The sequence below is a fragment of the Hemiscyllium ocellatum genome, chromosome 21, assembly GCF_020745735.1.
Source record: "Hemiscyllium ocellatum isolate sHemOce1 chromosome 21, sHemOce1.pat.X.cur, whole genome shotgun sequence".
In the NCBI taxonomy this organism is placed as follows: domain Eukaryota; kingdom Metazoa; phylum Chordata; class Chondrichthyes; order Orectolobiformes; family Hemiscylliidae; genus Hemiscyllium; species Hemiscyllium ocellatum.
In genome coordinates this window covers 55,180,366-55,202,572 of record NC_083421.1, presented here as the reverse complement: position 1 = coordinate 55,202,572, position 22,207 = coordinate 55,180,366, and the positions used below count along the sequence as shown (strand labels likewise).

At 42.3% G+C, this 22,207-nt stretch overlaps 1 protein-coding gene across 1 annotated transcript in view; it reads right to left on the bottom strand.

Moving 5' to 3' along the window:
- Positions 1–22,207, bottom strand: part of LOC132825764 (hemicentin-1-like) — a 436,368-nt gene that overhangs the window by 192,076 nt on the left and 222,085 nt on the right. Inside the window, exons 37-42 of the mRNA XM_060841228.1 lie at positions 18,665–18,761; positions 17,471–17,569; positions 16,685–16,861; positions 10,365–10,516; positions 9,939–10,062; positions 2,567–2,742 (exon numbers count right to left, since the gene is read on the bottom strand). Coding sequence (XP_060697211.1) covers positions 2,567–2,742; positions 9,939–10,062; positions 10,365–10,516; positions 16,685–16,861; positions 17,471–17,569; positions 18,665–18,761 — 825 coding nt within the window. The remainder of the gene's footprint in view (positions 1–2,566; positions 2,743–9,938; positions 10,063–10,364; positions 10,517–16,684; positions 16,862–17,470; positions 17,570–18,664; positions 18,762–22,207) is intronic.

Sequence of the window (22,207 nt, the reverse complement as noted above, 5' to 3'; positions counted from 1 at the left end):
CCCACAGTCCAAAGAAGTGCGGGTTAGGTGGATTGGCCATGCTAAATTGCCCAATCACAGTGTCCAGGGATGTGTACACCAGGTGGATTAGCCTTGGGAAGTGCAAGGTTATGGGATAGGGTTTAAGGTAGGATGCTATTTGGAGGGTTGACATGGACTCGAAGGGCCAAGTGGCCTGTTTCCACACTATAGGGATTCAATGAATGTAGAAAAGTATGAAATGATAAATTTTTGTAGGAAGAACATGTTCACCCAAAAGGTAACTCTACTGAGAGTGCAGCAGTATAAGGACCTGCATGTATACAAGTATAACATCCTTTAAATGAATCATAAAATATCTATAGGGAGAAGCAGGTCATTCAGCCTATTGAGTGCAGGACAAGTTGAGAACATGAACTCTGAAGAACATTCTACCCAGACTTACCCCGTCCCTGTAACCCTGCATTTCCCATGGCTAACCTACCTAGCCTGCACATCCCTTGAGTCTAGATGAGAGTGATGCTGGCAAAGCACAGCAGGTCAGGCAGCATCCGAGGAGTCGGAAAATCAATGTTTTGGGCAAAAGCCCTTCCTGATGAAGGGCTTTTGCCCGAAATGTCGATTTTCCTGCTCACCGGATGCTGCCTGACCTGCTGTGCTTTTCCAGCACCACTTTAATCTCGACTCTGATTTCCAGCATCTGCAGTCCTCACTTTTGCACATCCCTTGACCCAATGGACAATTTACAATGGCCAATCCACCTAATCTGTGCATCTTTGGACTGTAGAAGGAAACCAGAGCAACAGGAGGAAACCCAAACAGACTTGGAGAGAATGTGCAAACTCCACACAGACAATCGCCCAAGGGTGGAATCAAACCCAGGACCTTGGTATTGTGAGGTAGAAGTGCTAATCACTGAACAATCACAGTTATGTGTTGAACTTGCATTAGACCTAGTACGGCTTCAGCTGGAGTATTGTTTTCAGTTCTGGGCACAGCACTTCAAGAAGGATGTGCAGCCACTGGAGAGAGTGCAGAAGATGTTTGACAGAATGCTTCCATGGATGAAGAACATTAGTTATGAGGATGGATTGGAGAGGTGGGACTGCTATGTTTGGAGAATATAAGGTTGAGAGTAGATCGGATTGAAGGTCTAGCCAGAGTTTCATAGATTAAATGATAGCACTCATGAAGGGATTGAGAAAATTAAAGTATTTAGTAAAATAATAAAGTGATGTGGAAGTCCTTTTTCTGCAATGAGTGGTTAGGATTTGAAAGACAATGAATGTGTGATGGAAGCAGGTTCAACTGAAATATTGAAAGAGAATTAGATGATTATTTGGAAAGGAACAATGTGCAGGGCGAGTCGGCAGGGGAATGGCACAATTTAAGATAATTTTTTAGAAAGCTGGTGCAGATAAAATGGGCTAAAAGGCTTCCTTCTCTGCTGTAGAAATTCTACCATTCTGAGTTTTTGGCTGTTGTGAAAAAGCAATTAGAGTACTGATCAATTGCAAAAAGTATTAGTGCAAAAGGTGATGGTCAAAATTAACTACAGCACCCTATTAAGTCCTAGTAACCATAGTAATCTAATCTCACTGAAGATTTTGCTGATTAGGGATGGAGCATAAATTGGGAGATTAGGAAACATTTTTTTAAAATGACTCAAAGATTTTAAGATTATAACAAAGGCTAATAATCCAGCCAAATTGTTCACTTTGACAAAATATTCAAAGGTCTGGATCACACATTAAAAATTAACAGCAAGTGAAGATGTTAAATAAAACCTTTTTAACTAAAGCATAACTGGCTTGAGAAATAAATTATTTCGGAAAACAGATAGCAAAAATACTGGTGGGTAGATGGGGTCAAGATTGATTAAAAAAATGAAATTCAGGATATGGGTGTTTTCTTGTCCCTAAAATACTGTTCTTAAATATATGCACTTCCATGGCATTGCAAACAGGTATCTAGGGAAGATTTCCAAAATTAAGTGTAGTTCTATTTTGGCTTTGCGGCAAATTTATCTTCACTGAAAAAAACCTGAAAATCACCAATATTTCTGAAGTTTTGTTTTCAAAAACAAACAATAATGAACATATTATAAACTGGCGTCAAACTCTGTCAAATCAGAGTCAACTTCCACTCCAGAGACTTGAGCATAACATCTAGGCTGACCCTTCAGTGCAGTATTGATGCCTTGCAAAAGGTCGAAGGTGCCGTCCTTTGAATGAGGAATTAAATGGAAGTCATGTCTGCCTTGCAGGTGTGTATAAAATATTTCAGGACTATTCTCAAAAGTAGATGAAGTTTCCCTGGTGTCCTGGCTAATATATATCCCTCAAACCAATCACTAGGAAGACATTATCTGGTCGTTAGCACATTATTGATTTTGGGACCTTGCCATGTATGAATTGGCTGCCACATCTCAAAAATATTTAATTGACTGTAAAGTGCTTTGAACCATGTTGTAGGTGTGAAAATTTCCATTAAAATATAATGCTTTTCTTTGAAGTTAAACTTTGGTGAAAAAACTCAGAGCAAAACCTTTCATAGATGAAATCAAAGACTCAGTGGTAATACTGACCTCGAAGAGACTGGCATTTTCAGAGAGTCTATGATCTGCACGCATTGGTAGAGGTTGACCATCCTTTGTCCAGTGAAGGGTGGGTGGTGGGAATGCTTGACTCTGGCAGTCCAAGGATACGTAGTCATTCAAAGTTACAGAAACATTCTGTTCCTCTCCCAGAATACTTGGTGGAACTATAATGTTAAAAAAAAGTTATGAAACTGATTAGTTTACTGAACTCCATCAAAAAGCTGTCTGTTCCACTACAACCTGGCCTTTAAGTTTAGTGTTTGGACACACAATGCCTCAGAAGAGGAGTCAACAGTTCACAATGAAATTCCACACGTGGTGAGCTCTTGAATTCAATTCCATCAGAGGAAATAATGTAGTGTTACCCCCATATACAGACAAGGAGGAACTCCATTCAATTTCTTGAAGTGCTTGGAGAGGCTTTTATTTATTAATTAATTCTTAGGAGTGGGTTTAGCTTGCGGAGCAAGCATTTATTGCCTATCCCTGGTTGCCCTTGAGAAGGTAGTGGTGAGCTGCCTTCCTGAATCATTGCAATTGATTTTGTGTAGTTACAGTCACAATGCTGTTAAAGAGGGACTTACAGGGTTTTATCCCAGGAACACTGAAGGAACAACAATACATTTCCAAATCAGGATGCAAGTAGCTTGGAAGAGAATTTGCAGTTGATGATGCTTCCATCTATCTGTTGCCTTTATCCATCTAGATGGCAGTGGTTGAGAGTTTAGAAGATGCTGAGTAAGCAGTCTTGCTGAATTTCTGCAGTGCATCCTGTAGATGATACACACTTTTGCTACTGTATGTTTGTGGTGAAGGAAGTGAATGTTTGTGAATGTAATGCCAAATAAAAGAGCTGCTTTGTCCTGGTTAGTGTCAAGCTTCTTGAGTATTGTTGGAGCTACACCCATCTAAGCAAATTAATAGTATTGTCACACACCTGATTTTGCCTTGTACACAGTGAATTGGTGTTGGGGAATCAAGGGATGGGTTACACACTGCGGAATTCCTAATCTCTGACCTGTTCTTGCATCCTCAGCATCTATAAGGCAGTGGCATCCAACCTTTTTAAGCACAACATAATTTTTTTGAATTTAAATACAAACCAGGATATATCACCAAGAATATATCAGTTTATTTTTAGTGCTATCTAAATCTAAACTCAAATTTTATTCACTTTGGCTTCTACTCATCAAGTCCCAGTGTGACAGCTGTGATTGCACAAAATCTGTCAGTGACTAGAAGTCTGAGTTGTAATTTGAGTTTGCTCATCATACACAGTCCCTTTTATGTGTATCTGTGAAGTGGATGTGACACTTGGAGTTGATTACCTTCATTTGGGAGAATGCTGACTCATAAAGACATGCAGAGACAACATAAGCTTTCAGTTTAAAAACACAGGGTAATAGAAGTGGTTACATCTGTGTTTCAGAGCTCATCCTGCACACTCCCTGCTCCCGCACCCCTTCCCCCCCACCGCCAGCCAAAATCACTGACCTGGGATCTTACTTTCAACTCACTATCATTTTGCATAGTATTTATCTTCACATCATCTTCACCACTTTGTAAATCAATACCTGATGAATTTTGGTACCAAATCCATCAATGCCTACTTGAAGGAAAGGACTTAAGACAAAGATGACAATTTGTTCCATTGCATCTAATTCCTGGAATCACTTACTGAGTTCCTCTAACTTCCTCAGGTGTACACAGACAATTTCAGAGTGGAACCAATTTTATTAGTCTTTGATTGTTTCTTTGTATCTTATCCTATTTTCTCCAGATTCAGGAAATGGTTGCAGCATTTTATTTGTTAATTGGGAGGACCACAGACCACCAGCTTGCTCAGCATTTACTGTCAATCCCCATTGTCCCAAAGGCAGTTCAGAGTCAACCACATTGTTGGGGTCTGGAGTCACAAGTAGGCCAGACGAGATAAGGGTGACTCATTACCTTCCCTAAAAACAATTTGTGAACCAAATGGATTCTAGTGACAATTGATAGGGTTACATGGTCACCACTGCTAGTTTCTTTTTTATTCCAGACTTTTACTGAATTCACGTTTCACCTTGGTGGGATCCAAACCCATACCCCCAGAAAATAAATCTGGTATTCTGGAATACTAATCCAATAACAGTATGCTATGGCCTCTCTTATTTTTTTGCTGGTGGATTACGAAAAAATAACCGTTGAATTTTAAAAATGGTCTTTGCCAAAGTATGCTGCTGAAAGGAAAACTTTAGATTAGATTACCTACAGCATGGAAACAGGCCCTTCAGCCCAGCAAGTCCATACCTACACGCCAAAATGCAACCCACCCGTACCCCTACACCTAACACTACGGGCAATTTAGCCTGGCCAATTCACCTGACCTGCATATCTTTGGACTATGGGAGGAAACCCACGCAGACACGGGGAGAATGTGCAAACTCCACACAGTCAGATCACACTGCAGTTGGACTCTGAATTTGTGCGGCTGAAACACTGAAAACGTTGCTAACTGCTTTCAGATGTGGATGCATAGGATGTCACCTATTTGATCATGATTTCTTTCCAGGGCCTCGGTCCTGCTTCTTCACTCAGACATTGTGTATAGCAGCATTTCCCATAATATTTCTTCGTCCTGTGTGGGTTTCTGAGCACCACACCTGGACGCAAGTTACAGAAGCAGACATCATGCACAGCATGATTGTTGATGTGAACACACAGCTTGAGGAAACTTAGTTGGTGTATGAGGGATGGAGACTGAGATCGACTGTCAGAGAATCTGAGAGTGATGGGTTGAAGGGTTGAAAGGCTAGTCCTATTCAGTTTCTTGTAACCTCAGACTGTAGATTCTGTGATGGTAATGCAATTGATGTTGAGGGGCAAAGGTTAGATTCTGTCTGGTTGGAGATAGTCTTTGCCCTTTTTTCTTATTTGTTGACAGGATGTGGACGTCACTGGTTAGGCCAGCATTATTGTCAATCCCTAATTGCCCAAGGGCAGTTGAGACTCAACCAAATTGCTGTGAGTCTGGACTCACACATAGGCAGATTTATTTCCTTCAAGAGTATTAATAAGTCAGATGGTTTCTTCCCAACAATCAACAATGGTTTCATGATCATTATCAACCTCTTAATACTAAATTTTAAGGAATTCAAATGCCACCATTTGCCATGGATATATTCAAACCAGACTCCCCAGGACATTACCCGGATGGCATTACCTTCATGATTAATAGTCACGTGATAATACCACTAGGCCATTAACATTAAGGAGGAGAAAGTGAGGACTGCAGATGCTGGAGATCACCGCTGAAAATGTGTTGCTGGAAAAGCACAGTAGGTCAGGCTGCATCCAAGGAGCAGGAGAATCGACGTTTCGGGCATGAGCCCTTCATCAGGAATGAGGAAAGTGTGTCCAGCAGGCTAAGATAAAAGGTAGGGAGGAGGGACTTGGGGGAGGGGTGTTAGAAATGCGATAAGTGGAAGGAGGTCAAGGAGAGGGTGATAGGCCGGAGTGGGGGTGGGGGCGGAGAGGCCAGGAAGAAGATTGCAGGTTAGGAAGGCGGTGCTGAGTTTGAGGGATTTGACTGAGACAAGGTGGGGGGAGGGGAAATGAGGAAACTGGAGAAATCTGAGTTCATCCCTTGTGGTTGGAGGGTTCCTAGGCGGAAGATGAGACGCTCTTCCTCCAGCCATTGTGTTGCTATGGTCTGGCGATGGAGGAGTCCAAGGACCTGCATGTCTTTGATGGAGTGGGAGGGGGAGTTAAAGTGTTGAGACCGAATCAACACGGATGTTTACTATAAACCGACCGACTCCCACAGCTACCTAGACTACACCTCCTCCCACCCTGCCCCCTGTAAAAACGCCATCCCATATTCCCAATTCCTTCGTCTCCGCTGCATCTGCTCCCAGGAGGACCAGTTCCAATACCGTACAGCCCAGATGGCCTCCTTCTTCAAAGACCGCCATTTCCCCCCAGACGTGATCGACGATGCCCTCCACCGCATCTCCTCCACTTCCCACTCCTCTGCCCCTGAGCCCCTCCCCTCCAATCGCCACCCGGACAGAACCCCACTGGTTCTCACTTACCACCCCACCAACCTCCAGATACATCGTATCATCCGTCGTCATTTCCGCCACCTCCAAACGGACCCCACCACCAGGGATATATTTCCCTCCCCTCCCCTATCAGCGTTTCAAAAAGACCACTCCCTCCGTGACTCCCTCGTCAGGTCCACACCCCCCAACAACCCAACCTCCACTCCTGGCACCTTCCCCTGCAACCGCAAGAAATGCAAAACTTGTGCCCACACCTCTCCCCTTACTTCCCTCCAAGGCCCCAAGGGATCCTTCCATATCCACCACAAATTCACCTGAACCTCCACACACATCATTTACTGCATCTGCTGCACCCGATGTGGTCTCCTCTATATTGGGGAGACAGGCCGCCTACTTGCGGAACGTTTCAGAGAACACCTCTGGGACACCCAGACCAACCAACCCAACCACCCCGTGGCTCAACACTTCAACTCCCCCTCCCACTCCACCGAGGACATGCAGGTCCTTGGACTCCTCCATTGCCAGACCATAGCAACACGACGGCTGGAGGAAGAGTGCCTCATCTTCCGCCTAGGAACCCTCCAACCACAAGAGATGAACTCAGATTTCTCCAGTTTCCTCATTTCCCCTCCCCCCACCTTGTCTCAGTCAAATCCCTCAAACTCAGCACCGCCTTCACCCTCACCTTGACCTCCTTCCACCTATCGCATTTCTAATGCCCCTCCCCCAAGTCCCTCTTCCCTACCTTTTATCTTAGCCTGCTGGACACACTTTTCTCATTCCTGAAGAAGGGCTCATGCCCAAAAAGTCGATTCTCCTGCTCCTTGGATGCAGCCTGACCTGCTGTGCTTTTCCAGCAACACATTTTCAGCCACTAACATTAAGCCTGGCACTTACGTGGCCATTTGTCAGCTCAATCCTGAATATTGTCAAAATATTGCTGCATTTGTACATGGCCTGTTTCAGTGTCTGAGGCGTTACAAATGCTGGTGACTATTGTGCAATCATCAGTAAATATCCCCGATTTCTGATCTGATCTTACAATGAAGGAAAGGTCATTGCTCACGGAGTTGAGGATGGTTGGGCCTAGGACACTATCCCGAGGAACTTCTTCATAGGTTTCTTGGAGCTGACATGGTTGACCTCCAACAACATGAGCCATCTTCCTTTGTGGTAGGTGTGAATACAACCAATGGAGAGCTTTCCCGCCCTGATTCCCATTGACTGCTGTTTTGCTACGGCTCCTTAATATCATTCTCAGTCATAACCAGTAAATCCCCAGGACCTGATCAGGTGTACCCTAGAACTCCGTGGGAAGCCAGAGAAATGGTGTGCCACAAGGATATGTGCTGGGTCCACGGCTTTTCATCATTTATATGAACGATTTGGAGGTGAACATAGGAGGTATAGTGAGTAAATTTGCAGATGACACCAAAATTGGACACAGAAGAAGGTTACCTCAGAGTAAACAGGATTTTGATCAGATGAGCCAATGGGCTGAGGAGTGGCAGATAGAGTTTAATTTAGATAATTGTGAGGTGCTGCATTTTGGAAAGGCAAGTCAGGGTAGGACCTTTACACTTAATGTAAGGTCCTGGGAAAAGTTGCTGAACAAAGAGACCTTGGAGTGTAGTTTCAAAGTACCTTGAAAGTGGAATCGCAGGTAGATAAGATAGTGAATAAGGCGTTTGGTATGCTTTCCTTTATTGGACAGAGCATGGAGTATAGGACTTGGGAGGTCATGTTGTGGTTATACAGGACATTGGTTAGGCCACTTTTGGAATTTTGTGTGCAATTCTAGTCTCCCTCCTATCAGAAGTATGTTGTGAAATTTGAAAGGGTTCAGAAAAGATTTATAAGGATGTTGCCAGGGTTGGAGGGTTTGAGCTACAGAGAGAGGCTGAATAGGCTGGGGCTGTTTTCCCTGGAGTGTCAGAGGCTGACAGGTGACCTTATAGAGGTTTATAAAACCATGAGGTGCATGGATAGCATAAATAGACAAGGCCTTTTCCCTGGGATGGGGGAGTCCAGAACTAGGGGCATAGGGTGAGAGGGGAAAGATTTAAAAGGGACTCAAGGATAACGTTTTTACATAGAGGTGGTGCCTGTATGGAATGAGTTGCCAGAGGCAGTGGTGGAGACTGGAACAGCTACTACATTTAAAAAGCATTTGGATGGGTATATGAATGGGAAGGGTTTAGAGAGATATGGGCCAAGTGCTGGCAAATGGGAATAGATTAGGTTAGGTTATCTGGTTGGCATGGACGTGTTGGACTGAAGAGTCAGTTTTCGTGCTGTACATTTCTATAACTCTATGGCTATGACTAGCCTTGTTAAGGGTAGTTACTCTCCATTAAAACCATAAGATATAGGAGCAGAATATGGGTTTTTGGCCCATTGAGTCCCCTCCACCATTTGATCATGGCTGACACGTATCTCCATTCTCCTGCCTTCTCGCTATAAAATTTGAGCCTCTTACAAATCAATAACCTATTTACTTCTGTCTTAAATACCCTCAAGGACTCACCTCACTTCTAGGCTTCAGTCGCTTTCCATGTTTGATGAAAAGTTGCATTCAAGTCAGTAGCTGAGTAGCCTGATGAAACTTAAATTGACTACAGTCAGCAGGTTATTGCTGAACAAATCCATGATCTGCCATGGGTGGGATTGAAACCTAGGTTCCCAGAGTACTATCTAGGTTCACGGATTACTAGTCCAGTGACAATACACTATGCCATCACCTCTTCTATTATGTTTCCTCTGAGAAAGAAGCAGAAAAAATAAAAGGGCAGGTGCTGCTCCTCGGATGTTGCCTGAACTGCTGTGTTCTTCCAGCACCACTAATCCAAAAATAAAAGGGCACCCTACAAATGACTTCCACATCAAGATTAATCAATGTTTGAGAATAACATATTTCTACAGTATCCACCAGGATAGTTATGTGAAAACAGGTTCATTGTACATATATGGCAATTCATCTTTCCTGTGTAATTGCCTAATCTGTATTATGTGGTCAAGAACCAAAAGCTCACATGATTATCATTGGTGTAATCTATAAATGGCTACAGTAACAGATTCTATAGAGATTGTGGGAATATGATCCAATTAAACTGGTTATTACCTCAGCTCTTGCCCTAATAATTCAGCACCAGCTTGAAATTGCACCTCACCCATACCAGATACTTCTGTACCAGAATACTCAAGAATTGTGCTACCAATGAACATCTGAATGAATCTGCTTTCTCAGCAAGTTCCACAAATTAACCTCATTAACTATTTCTCAAGTTCATTTCAAGTCTTAATCAAATACTTACGATAAACGTGCAGATGAATTTTCTTCTGGTCCTCTCCAGCAGGGTTAACAGCTACACAGGAGTACACTCCTGAATCAGAGAAGTGTGCGCTGGCTAAGGACAGAATCTGACCTTCCAACAGGAACTAAGTGGACAGAAAATAAATACTTTAACAGAAAATCTCAGTCAAGGGGGTCAGTAACATATTGGTTATGTTACCGGACTGGTAATCCAGACACTTGGACAAATGCCCCAGAAACAAGTTCAAATCTCATGAGGAACAGTAGCAGTTACCTCTTCATAGGTAGCCTTTTGCTTTTGGGGTGAGACACAGAAGATTCTTGGTATCTGTGTGTCCAATACATTCTTGTAAACATTAATATATTCCAACTAACTCAAAAAGATCTACCAAGAAAACACAAGTTTATGAAAACAAATTTCACTGACCTTTAACCCTTCAGTCATCATGGAGATAGGGGTATTGTCTTTTAACCATGTTATTTTAGGAGGAGGGTCTCCTGTCGCTTCACACTGAAGTTCAATGGGTTGGTTTATAAGGACAGTAACCAGGTGCAGAGCAGTTGAGATCACTGGTGGAACTACAAATGAAAGCTTCAGATCAGTCAGAATACTCCAAGTGTGCAGAACAGCATTTAACCCCACAACAGAACAGGCGCTTACTATTATAAACTAACATCTAGATTTCAAAGGTGCTAGAAAATGAAGTATAAATGCCCAAGAATGGGAACAGGTCATGTGCATCAATGTTAAGTATAACATTTATCCTTATGCCGGTGTTCGGGAGAATAAGTAGGAATCTCTTTCAATCCTGATGCTGGAGTGGAAACTGGAGAACCAATGTAATATGACTAAGGTGAAATGTATTGCAAGTGTTAGATTGTTTTTTTTTCTTGAACTGAATCTTTTTCTCTGCTTCTCCAGGTAGCTGTTTCCAAAGTATAGATTATTCCAGCCAATCAGGCCAGAAACCTGCTCCCCCATTTTCAGCCAATGCTGCTCTGAAAGACATAGAATCACAGAATTTTTATGACACAGAGGAGGCCATCTGGCCTATCCCGTCTTCACTAGCTCTTTCAATGAACAAATCATCTACTGCTTTCTCTGCAACTATGCATATTTGTCCTTTTCAGTTATCAGTCTAAGCTCCTTCAGAAAGCCTCACTTTTGAAAATTGAACCTGACTCCACAACACTCACAAACAGTGTATTGCAAATCCTAAGTATTCCTCACATGGGAAAGCTTTTCCTCAATTTACTTTTACTTCTTATATTAATTCCTTAAATTAGTGCCTTCTCATTCTTGATGTTTTCGGAAGTGGGTACAGGGACATTGCTAATAGCGTGTCAGTGTAATCTAAAAGGAAAAGCTCTTTGGACTTTCCTTCTCCACAAAGCGAAAAAGCACTTTCTCTTCTCAGTACTTTTTCAACAACAAGGTAGCTAAGATCAACTAAGTTATACTATGAATAGACTATGGGATAGTCCAATCACTGCTTTATAACATTCATAAACAGTAGGTAAATGTTTGAAATTTTAATGAATTCAACCGAATAACAAATGATCAACATACCTTAGTACAAAATGGAGAGGACAATAAGTCTTTCATTTATATTCTCTAAATTTTGCAACATATTTCAATTAGTTGTATCCTGAAATGTTCATAATTGAGCAATTCTTTTATTATTTTATATCTTTTAAGGTCTACAATTATGCTATCAAGAAGGATACTTATTTCACTGGGATTCTCATCACAATTGGGCAGTTGCCCTGATGACTTCTCAACAAAGCAATTACTAATATTACTGCACAGAGGATCAGATATTTTAAGCCAACCCCTTACATCCAGTGGTCATAGAATCACAAAGTACAGAAATGGGCCTTTGCGCATCAAGTCTGCACCAACAAAACAACTCTAAATCTACACTAGTCCCATCTTTCAGATCTTGGCACACATCCTTGAATGCTATAACATTTCAAGTGCTCATGCAAGTGTTTTTAAAAAGTTGTGAAGTTCCCCAGTCCAACTCCCTTCCTAGGCAGTACACTCAAGATTCCCACCATCTTTGGGTGAAATTCCTTTTAGAGTCATAGAGATGTACAGCATGGAAACAGACCTTTTGGTCCAACCCGTCCATGCCAACCAGATATCCCAACTCAATCTAGTCCCACTGCCAGCACTCGGCCCATATCCCTCCAAGCCCTTCCTATTCATATACCCATCCAAATGCCTTTTAAATGTTGCAATTGTACCAGCCTCCACCACATCCTCTGGCAGCTCATTCCAGACATGCACCACTCGCTGTGTGAAAAGTTTGCCCCTTAGGTCCCTTTTATATCTTACCCCTCTCACCCAAAACCTATGCCTTCTAGTTCTGGACTCCTCCACCCCAGGGAAAAGACTTTGTTTATTTATCCTGTCCATGCCCCTCATGATTTTATAAACCTCTATAAGTTCACCCCTCAGCCTCCAACGCTCCAGGGAAAACAGCCCCAGCCTGTTCAGCTTCTCCCTATAGTTCAAATCCTCCAATCCTGGCAACATCCTTGTAAATCTTTTCTTAACCCTTTCAAGTTTCACAACATCTTTCCAATATGAAGACCAGAATTGCACACAATATTCCAATAGAGGCCTAACCAATGTCCTGTGCAGCCGCAACATGACCTCCCAACTCCTGTACTCAGTACTCAGACCAATAAAAGAAAGCATACCAAATGCCTTCTTCACTATCCTATCTAACTGCGACTCCACTTTCAAGGAGCTATGAACCTGCACTCCAAGGTCTCTTTGTTCAGCAACACTCCCCAGGACCTTACCATTGAGTGTACAAGTCCTGTTAAGATTTGCTTTCCCAAAAATGCAGCGCCTCATATTTATCTAAATTAAACTCCATCTGCCACTTCTTAGCCCATTGATCCATCTGGTCAAGATCCTGTTGCAATCTGAGGTAACCTTGTTCGCTATCCACTACACCTTCAATTTTGGTGTCATCTGCAAACTTACTAACTGTACCTCTTATGTTCGCATCCAAATCATTTATGTAAATGACAAAAAGTAGAGGATCCAGCACCGATCCTGATGGCACTCCACTGGTCACAGGTCTCCAGTCTGACAAACAACCCTCTACCACCACCATCTGTGTTCTACCTTTGAGCCAGTTCTATATCCAAATGGCTAGTTCTCCCTATATTTCGTGAGATCTAACCTTGCTAACCAGTCTCCCATGGGGAACCTTGTTGAACGCCTTACTAAAGACCATATAGAGCACATCTACCGCTCTGCCCTCATCAACCCTCTTTGTTACTTCCTCAAAAAACTCAGTCAACTTTGTGAGACATGATTTCCCATGCACAAAGCCATGTTGACTAACCCTAATCAGTCCTTGACTTACCAAATACATGTACATCCTGTCCCTCAGGATTCCCTCCAACAACTTGTCCACCACCAACGTCAGGCTCACTGGTCTATAGTTCCCTGGCTTGTCCTTACCACCCTTCTTAAACAGTGTCACTACGTTTGCCAACCTCCAGTCTTCCAGCACTTCACCTGTGACTATCGATGATAAAATATCTCAGCAAGAGGCCCAGCAATCACATCTCTAGCATCCCACAGAGTTCTAGGTTACACCTAATCAGGTCGTGGGAATTTATCTACTTTCACGCGTTTCAAGACATCCAGCACTTCCTCCTCTGTAATATGGACATTACATAGGTGTCACCATCTATTTCCCTACATTCTACATTTTCCATGTCCTTTTCCACAGTAAATACTGATGCAAAATACTCGTTTAGTATCTCCCCCATTTTCTGCAGCTCCACACAAAGGCAGCCTTGTTGATCTTTGAGGGCCCCTATTCTCATCTTAGTTACCCTTTTGTCCTTTGAATCCTATTTGCCAAAGCTATCTCGTATCCCCTTTTTGCCCTCCTGATTTCCCTCTTAAGTATACTCCTACTGCCTTTATACCCTTCTAAGGATTCACTCGATCTATGCTGTCTATACCTTACATATGCTTCTTTCTTTTTCTTAACTAAAAATCCTCTCCCTTTTGGACTTTCACTTCAAAATTATTCACTCTTGTTATTCAACTAAGGGAAACAGGTGCTTTCTATCCACTTTGTCCATACTCCACATAATCGTATACAACTCAATCAGTATCCCATTCAGCCTTGGCTGCTCTAAAGAAAACAACCTGAGCCTATTCAACCTCTCTTCATTGTGAAAATACTCCATTCCAGGCAACATCTTTATGAATCTTCTCAGCATTCCTCCAGTGTAATCCAGTGTAATCCAGGGCGGCACGGTGGCACAGTGGTTAGGGCGGCACGGTGGCACAGTGGTTAGCGCTGCTGCCTCACAGCGCCTGTAGACCTGGGTTCAATTCCCGACTCAGGCAACTGACTGTGTGGAGTTTGCACGTTCTCCCCGTGTCTGCGTGGGTTTCCTCCGGGTGCTCCGGTTTCCTCCCACAGTCACAAAGATGTGCGGGTCAGGTGAATTGGCCAAGCTAAATTGCCCGTAGTGTTAGGTAAGGGGTAAATGGGTTGTGCTTCGGCGGGTCGGTGTGGACTTGTTGGGCCGAAGGGCCTGTTTCCACACTGTAAGTCTAATCTAATCTAATCTAAACATCCTTCCTACTGCGGTATCCAGAACTGCACACAGTACTCCAGATGAGGCGTAGCCAAAGGTTTGTACAATTTCAACTTAATTTTCCTGTTTTTATAATCTATGCCACAACCGATAAAGGGAAGATTTCATAATCCTTCTTAATTACTCTTTTAACCTGCCCTGCTTCCTTCAATAACAAATTCTTTATAGATTGAGGGATATAGGTCCAAGTAAAACAGCTGGTTATTACCTCTGTTCTCAGACTAGAAGAATTAATATGCAATTTTGGTCTCCTTCCTATCGAAAGGATGGTGTGAAACCTGAAAGGGTTCATAAAAGGTTTACAAGGATGTTGCTGAGTTGGAGGGTTTGAGCTATAGGGAGAGGCTGAATAGATTGGAGCTGTTTTCCCTGGCATGTCGAAGGCTGAGGGTGACCTTATAGAGGTTTATAAAATCATGAGAGGCATAAACAGGATAAATAGACAAAGTCTTTTCTCTGGGGTGGGGGAGTCCAGAACTAGAAAACATAGGTTTAGGGTGAGGGGAGTAAGATATAAAAGGGACCTAAGGGGCAACCTTTTCACACAGCGGGGGTGCGTGTATGGAATGAGCTGCCAGAGGCTGGTACAATTACAACATTTCAAAGGCATCTGGATGGATATATGAATAGGAAGGGGTTAGAGCGATATGGGCCAAGTGCTGGCAAATGGGACTAGATTAGGTTGGGCTATCTGGAGCATGGACAAGTTGGACCAAAAGCTCTGTTTCCGTGCTGTACATCACTGTGATTCTAAGTGGCTTTGTCATTAGAAAATGTGGTAAGTGGAACTTATTCTGATGAAAATGGACACCCTCACGAGGCTGACTGAGCTTGGGGGACACCACTTGAGTGAAGGAAATTGCGTAGCCTCACTCAGGATGAATCCTGAACAGAGGGACTCTAGGTCAGCCCACATCAACACCTCAAAACATAGCCAAGCCTCAGCGAAACTGCTAAAGCTTTCTCAAGGATCAGGGCTGGCAGGCCATTGTAGATGCTGCTGGTATGCAGACTCAAGGAAGCAAAAGAGTCTCACTAGGTCTAAACTGAGTAAGAGAATTCATAAGCCAGTGTCCAGGAGTATATCCACCCTGGAAAGTACACTACAACTGGTTGACACAGTTAAGCTGCTTAGCAACATCCAAACCAGAACCAGTCAAAATAAACGTTTGATTGAATGATCACAAATAGGAGTCAGAGGAAGCAGAAATGTTGCAAAAGTGCCCCAGGAGAAGCTACGGGAAAAAGAATGGATCTGTGTCCCAGGACTTGGGTGGGGGATGGATGTAGTTATTGGAACAAGCTTAGCCAGGTGGATCTCACAGAACAAGAATTGCCTGATTGGTGCCGTTAACTTGGTCTAGTCAGTGAATCCTGGTTGACAGATATAATCAGGAGTGTCAGGAGTTCTGATGTTATTTTAGGGGGCATGATAAGAAAGTTTGTTGATAACACTAAGATTGGCCCAGTGGTTGATAGAATCACTACAATGTGGAAGCAGGCCATTCGGCCCATCAAATCTACACCCGCCCTCCGAAGTAGTGGCATGATACTAGAAATGCTTATCCCAACTCAAAGACGACTGTTACGAGCGAATCTCTTCAGAGGCATGTTTTCCTCTCGTAGCCACTGAAATAACTCCATGAAGGCCAGTATTCTGTCACCAAGCCACCCTTTATTTATATGTGTGTAGTACTTGATATTGATAAGCTAGCTCACAACTGGCTCCTAGAGTGAACAGAACCCCTGATACTCCTGAATGTCTTTCAGCTAGGACATCCTGATTGGGCTAGGTTAACAGTCCCAATCAGGAAACTCATATTCCATGAGATCCACCTCGCTGACCTCATTCTAATCACTACATACCTATACATTCTCTTCTACATTGCACAAACAATAAGGGACCCTCCATAATCCTTGTGGTACACCATAATACACCAGCAAACAGTCACACAAACAGCCTTTTACTATCAGTCACAATAATGCCAACTTTAGATCTAACTTGCCGAATTACCCTGGATTCCATGTGCTTTCATCAAGTCACATCTTCCACAGTTTTGGCCTATTATTAAACAATGCAATCTATAGGATCCAGCTCACCATAAACCTTTAAGCTATATTGCAGCTCTGTGCTGCCAGCTACATTGGTTGCCACACAGCGATATTGTCCGCCATCAGACACCTGGGCATTCTGTATCCTCAAAGTTCTTCCATTCTCCAACACGCTACCACCAGCCAAATCCATGATCAGCTTCTGCCCCTTGAACCAAGTCAACACTAGATGACAATGACAAAGACTGGTTAGTGACAGAAGAGATCATCTTGCTAAAGATCCACAAACATTCAATTACTCAATAAATACATTATGGAAATTCAATTTGGACATGCATTATTTCAAAGTCAAAACACTGCTACATGGACAAAGACACAGAGCATAACTGAAAACCCAATAGAAATACTGGATAATTTCACTTAAAAATTAGGGCTTATAATTAAAAATGATCAATGATTTGGAGTTGCTGGTGTTGGATTGGGGTGTACAAAGTTAAAACTCACACAACACCAGGTGATGGTCGAACAGGTTTAATTGGAAGCACTAGCTTTCAGAGCACCACTCCTTCATCAACCACCTGATGAAAGAACAGCACTCTGAAAGCTAGTGCTTCCAATTAAACCTGTTGGACCATAACCTGGTGTTGTGTGAGTTTTAATCATTACAATAACAGGAAAGGAAATGGATCAATTTTCTTACAGACATCTCGCAACTATTTTACAAAGATCAGGATACTAAAGTTACAATGGCATTTATCTGTGATATGGCAACAATGTGCAGGGACAATGCAGTTTGCCCAATCAATCAGAGTTCATTTTTTGGATGACACTTACCAGGGGGTGGAGTTCCAGAGGCAAGGCACTCAAAAGATACTGGGAGATTCATTGTTACAGTTTTGTTTGTATCCACAGACTTATTTATAACAGGAGGCTCTGAAATCCAGAAACCAAACAGAATATAGTACCACAATGTAAGATAACAACACGTTATAAGTTCCATTGACAAATAGTGTACATCATGTTTTCGACCAGTCGGTTGGTTCAGTTAGCTGGATGGCTGGTTTGCGACGCAGAGCAATGCCAACAGTGATGTTTTCAATTCCCAGACCAGCTGAGATTACAATGAAGGACTCTCCTCTTCAGCTTCCTCCCCTCGCCTGAGGCGTGGTGACCCTCAGGTTAAGCCACCATCAACTATCTCTCTCTAATGTGAGTGCATGCCCTATGGTCTGATAGGATTGTGGTGGCTTGACTTAATCATGTTGTAAGATATAAACACAGCAGCCATATTCATTCACTCACAGTGCAAACTTCACATCAGTTAATGCGATGTCATTATTGAAAATGATATTTCAACAGAATGGATTTGAAGAGGCAATATAAATGAACGTCACAGTTCTAAAATGTGTGCAGGCACAGGGGGACCCAAGGTTCATGTGCATAGCACTTTAAAGGGTGAATGGTTAGGAATCTTGGGCTTCATAAAAAGACATCAAGTATAATAGGAAGGAAGTTTTCCTGAACCTTCCTCAGGGAATAAACCTTCTCCATGGTTGGCTCTTAGCTTGTCCTTGAAAAGGTTGAGCAAGTCCATATTTGTATCAATCCCTACAGAAAATTAAATGTCTCTTCCTAACAGCACCACAACAGTTCCAGAACATGGTTCACCACATTGCCTTCAAGGGCAAATGGTACAGAAAATCAATGTTGGCCTTGCCAAGAACAAATGAAAACAACATAGATTTTGATGTAGAATGGGTGATTGTATTTGGGATTGCGGTAAGGTGGTGATACTAACACAGAGGGAATGAGAGAGAAAGTGAGGCATTGGTCCATTAGAATTCCACACATTAGGAGAGGATTGATTAATAAGAGTCAAAGAAAGGGAACAAATCTTTGGGAGTTTAACCTCAGGGATGGCATTCATTTACAGAAAGCTAATTAAAGGGATGGTCTACAGTTACCCATGATTGACTATATGCATATGCTTTTAAATCTATCCTCCACACTTTGGACAATGACACTTACCATACACAGTCACTCTGGTATCTTGCTGAGATTCACCTGCCCCGTTCGTTGCTATACAAGAGTAGATACCCCCATCTTGTTGAGTCACTTTCTCAATCTGTTAAGCCAAGGGAAAGATGAGTAGTAGGGGGAAAAAAAAATCAAAGACAGTCTGAAGGTGAACTGTTCAACCATGCAGCTTCAGATTTGACTGCCTGTCATTTACACTAAGTGTTTTACTTGCTGTCCTTCTTGTTTCTCTTCTGCAATCACTTCTTAATTTCCTTTATCTCCTGAGGTTCTCCAATCTTTGTCAAAAGTACCTCCTGGTAATCATAAGAGGGTGCTTGTCTTCCTAAACGTTTTCTTAATCAGTTACACATTAAAATTAAAGTAAGTATACGGGCAAATTAGGTCAGGCTTTAGTCTGTTGGCATTACTTTGAACACCTGTAGGATTAATTGAGAGAACATGTCATTGGAGTAGTCCCCTTCTTGAGGTTCAAAGTTCCTATTTAAGAAGCAAAAAAATTAAAAACTGAATATTTGAATCATATGTTTATAGAATCAGTGAATATGGATGCAATTCAGCCATTCATGTCCATGAGGGCTAGCTCAGTAGTAACTCAGCTAATCCTACTCACCTTCCTTTTCTCCACAGCCCTCCAAAATATCCCTTTTTAGGTAATTTTTCAAATATCTGTTGAAGACCACTATTAAATATGCTGACCTGTTACTGGGGCCAAAAATGTGACTGGATAAATAGAGTATGGAATTGTCGATGGCATTACATATCATTTATCTGAATGATAAATTTCATGCAGAGCACAATATGAACATGAACTCTATTCCCATCCTCTGGGCTTTTCTGAATCCCAGTGTCAACTGGTGACTTTACTTCATTCATTATGTTTAATATTCATAGTAAGTCCTCATGTAAGGTTATGATTGTGTTCCTGAAAATCACAACTTTGCGTTTAATGATTTTAAGTGAATCATAGATTTCCATAGAAGTCAATGTTAATGCCAGAGTTAGGTTCCTTCAGACATTTTTTGACCAGTCTGCAAACTGAAATACTGTGCCAACATGTACTTTATGATCAACTGTGCATTCCTAGTTGAATTAATTTCAAAACAAAATATATTGTTAAATATATTTAAAAAAACACCTCCTGTACAATACATTCATATGTATTCATAAATTGACAAGGCTTCATCTCTCAGCAGAGGTTAGTCAGCGCTGTCTATATCATTCAACGCCTGCCACTGTATGGTGCCCTTCAGTGCAGATTCAGAATGGCATTAGCAAGAGGGAGACTCTTCAGTAGTGAAATGAGTGGCCTATTGCAAAAACAGAGAGCAAGAGGCAAAGCCAAGAAGAAGGGATAAAGGAGACAATGGAGTGATGGGGAATCAAAGGCAGGGGGAGGTAAAGTTGGGTTGTTGCACGAATGCCAGAAGATAACACAGGGGGATGACTATGGCAGGAGATGAGCCCAATTGCCAGGAGTGAAGATAAAATTATAAAGCAGAAATTTGCACGCAATTCAAAATAAAGGCCAATAAAAATTAAATGATGGTTTGCAGGACATCTTAAACCAAGATTTTACTCGATTAGAATTCATTTACAAAAGCAAGTAGCAGAGTTCAAACACAGTCTGTAACAGCATGACCCGGCATCTATCCAATTCAGGCATTATCATCAAGCTAGGGGATTACCTTCGGTTCAATGGAGAGTGCATGACCACATGCCAGGAGCAGCACAGAGTATACCCAAAAAATAAGACGTCAACTTGGTGAAGGTACCAAACAGGACAACTTGCATGCCAATCAGCATAAGCAGCAAGTCATAGAAGGAGTTACACAATCCCACATGTAATGGATCAGATCTAAGCTCTGCAGCCCTCCCACATCCAGTCATGAATGGTGGTGAACAATTAAACAACTCACTAAAGGAGGATGGGGCTCTACAAAAATCTCCATCTACAATGATTGAAGAACCAGCACCTCAGTGCAAAAGATAAAGCTGGAGCATTTGGAATAACGATCAGCCAGAAGTGCCATGTGATGATCCAACTTGGTCTCTTTCAGTCGTTTCCAACAACACAGATGCCAGACTTCAGACAATTTGATTAACTCCATGTTAGACATCAAGAAAGAGCTGGAGGTACTGGACACTGAAGATTATAAGTCCTGCAAATATTCCGGCAACATTACTGAAGACTTGTGCTCCAGAACTTGCTGCACCCCTAGTCAAGCTGTTTTAGTAGAACTACAACATTGCATAAAGCTGACAACGTGGAAAATTGCCCAGATATGACTGAGTGTGGTATCAAAGAGCCACAGAAAAACTGGAATCAAAGGTGATCAGGCGACAAACTGTCCGTTGGTTGGAGTCATACCTAGTGCAGAGGAAGATAATTGTGGTTATTGGAGGTCAGTCATCTTAGCTCCAGGATATCTCTGCAGGAATTCCTCAGGAGAATGTCCTAGGCCCAACCATCTTCAGCTGCCTCATCAATGACCTTCCCTCCATCTCAAGGTCAGAAGTGGGGATGTGTGTCAACAATTGCACAATGTTCAGCACTATTTGCAACTTAGCAGATACTGAAACAGTCCATGTTCAAATGTGACAAGATCTGAACAAAGTTCAAGCTTGGGCTGACAGGTAGCAAGTAACATTTGCACCACATAAATGCCATGCAATAACCATCTCCAATAAAAGAAAATCTAACCACCATCCCTTGACAGTCAATGGTGTTACCATCACTGAATCCCCACTATCAATATCTTGGGGATTACCAGTGTCCATAAAGTCAATTGGATTCACCACATAAATCAGAGGCTAGGAATACTGTGGTGTGGCAATTAATTTACCTCCTGACATCCCACTACCTGTTGACTGTCTACAAGGCGAAAGTCAGAAGTGTGATGGAACACAGCCCATTTGTCTAGATGAGTGCAATCCAACCACACATAAGACAACTAACATCATCCAGAACAAAACAGTCCACTTATTAGCACCACAATTACAAGCATCCACGCTCTCCACTACCAAAGCTCAGTAGAGCAATCTATAAGACGCCCTACAGAAATTCAGCCAAGATCCTAAGACAGCACTTTCCAAACCTATCACCACGTCCATCTAGAAGAACAAAGGCAGCTGATACATGGGAATATCACGATCTGCAAGTTTCTATCCAAGCCACTCACTATCCTGACTGAGAAATATATCACTGTTTACTTATTGTTGTTGGGTCTAAATTCTGGAATTTTCTCCTTAGTGGCATTGTCAATCTATACACAGCACATGGACTGCAGTGGTTCAGGAAGGCAGTTCCTTACTACCTTCTCAAGGGTAACAAGGGACGGTAAGTAAATACTGGCCAGCCAGCAAGATCCAGCTCTCACAAGAGAATAAAGTCACTCTGTCTTTCCACTTTGCATCTCAAAGCTCCATTTAAATTCCAGTTTGCTCTTTCCATTCCTGACCAACCTCCCATACTGGAGGCCTTAAATTAGCTGATTTCTTTTATCTTTGGAGCCTCTACTGGTTCATTATGAA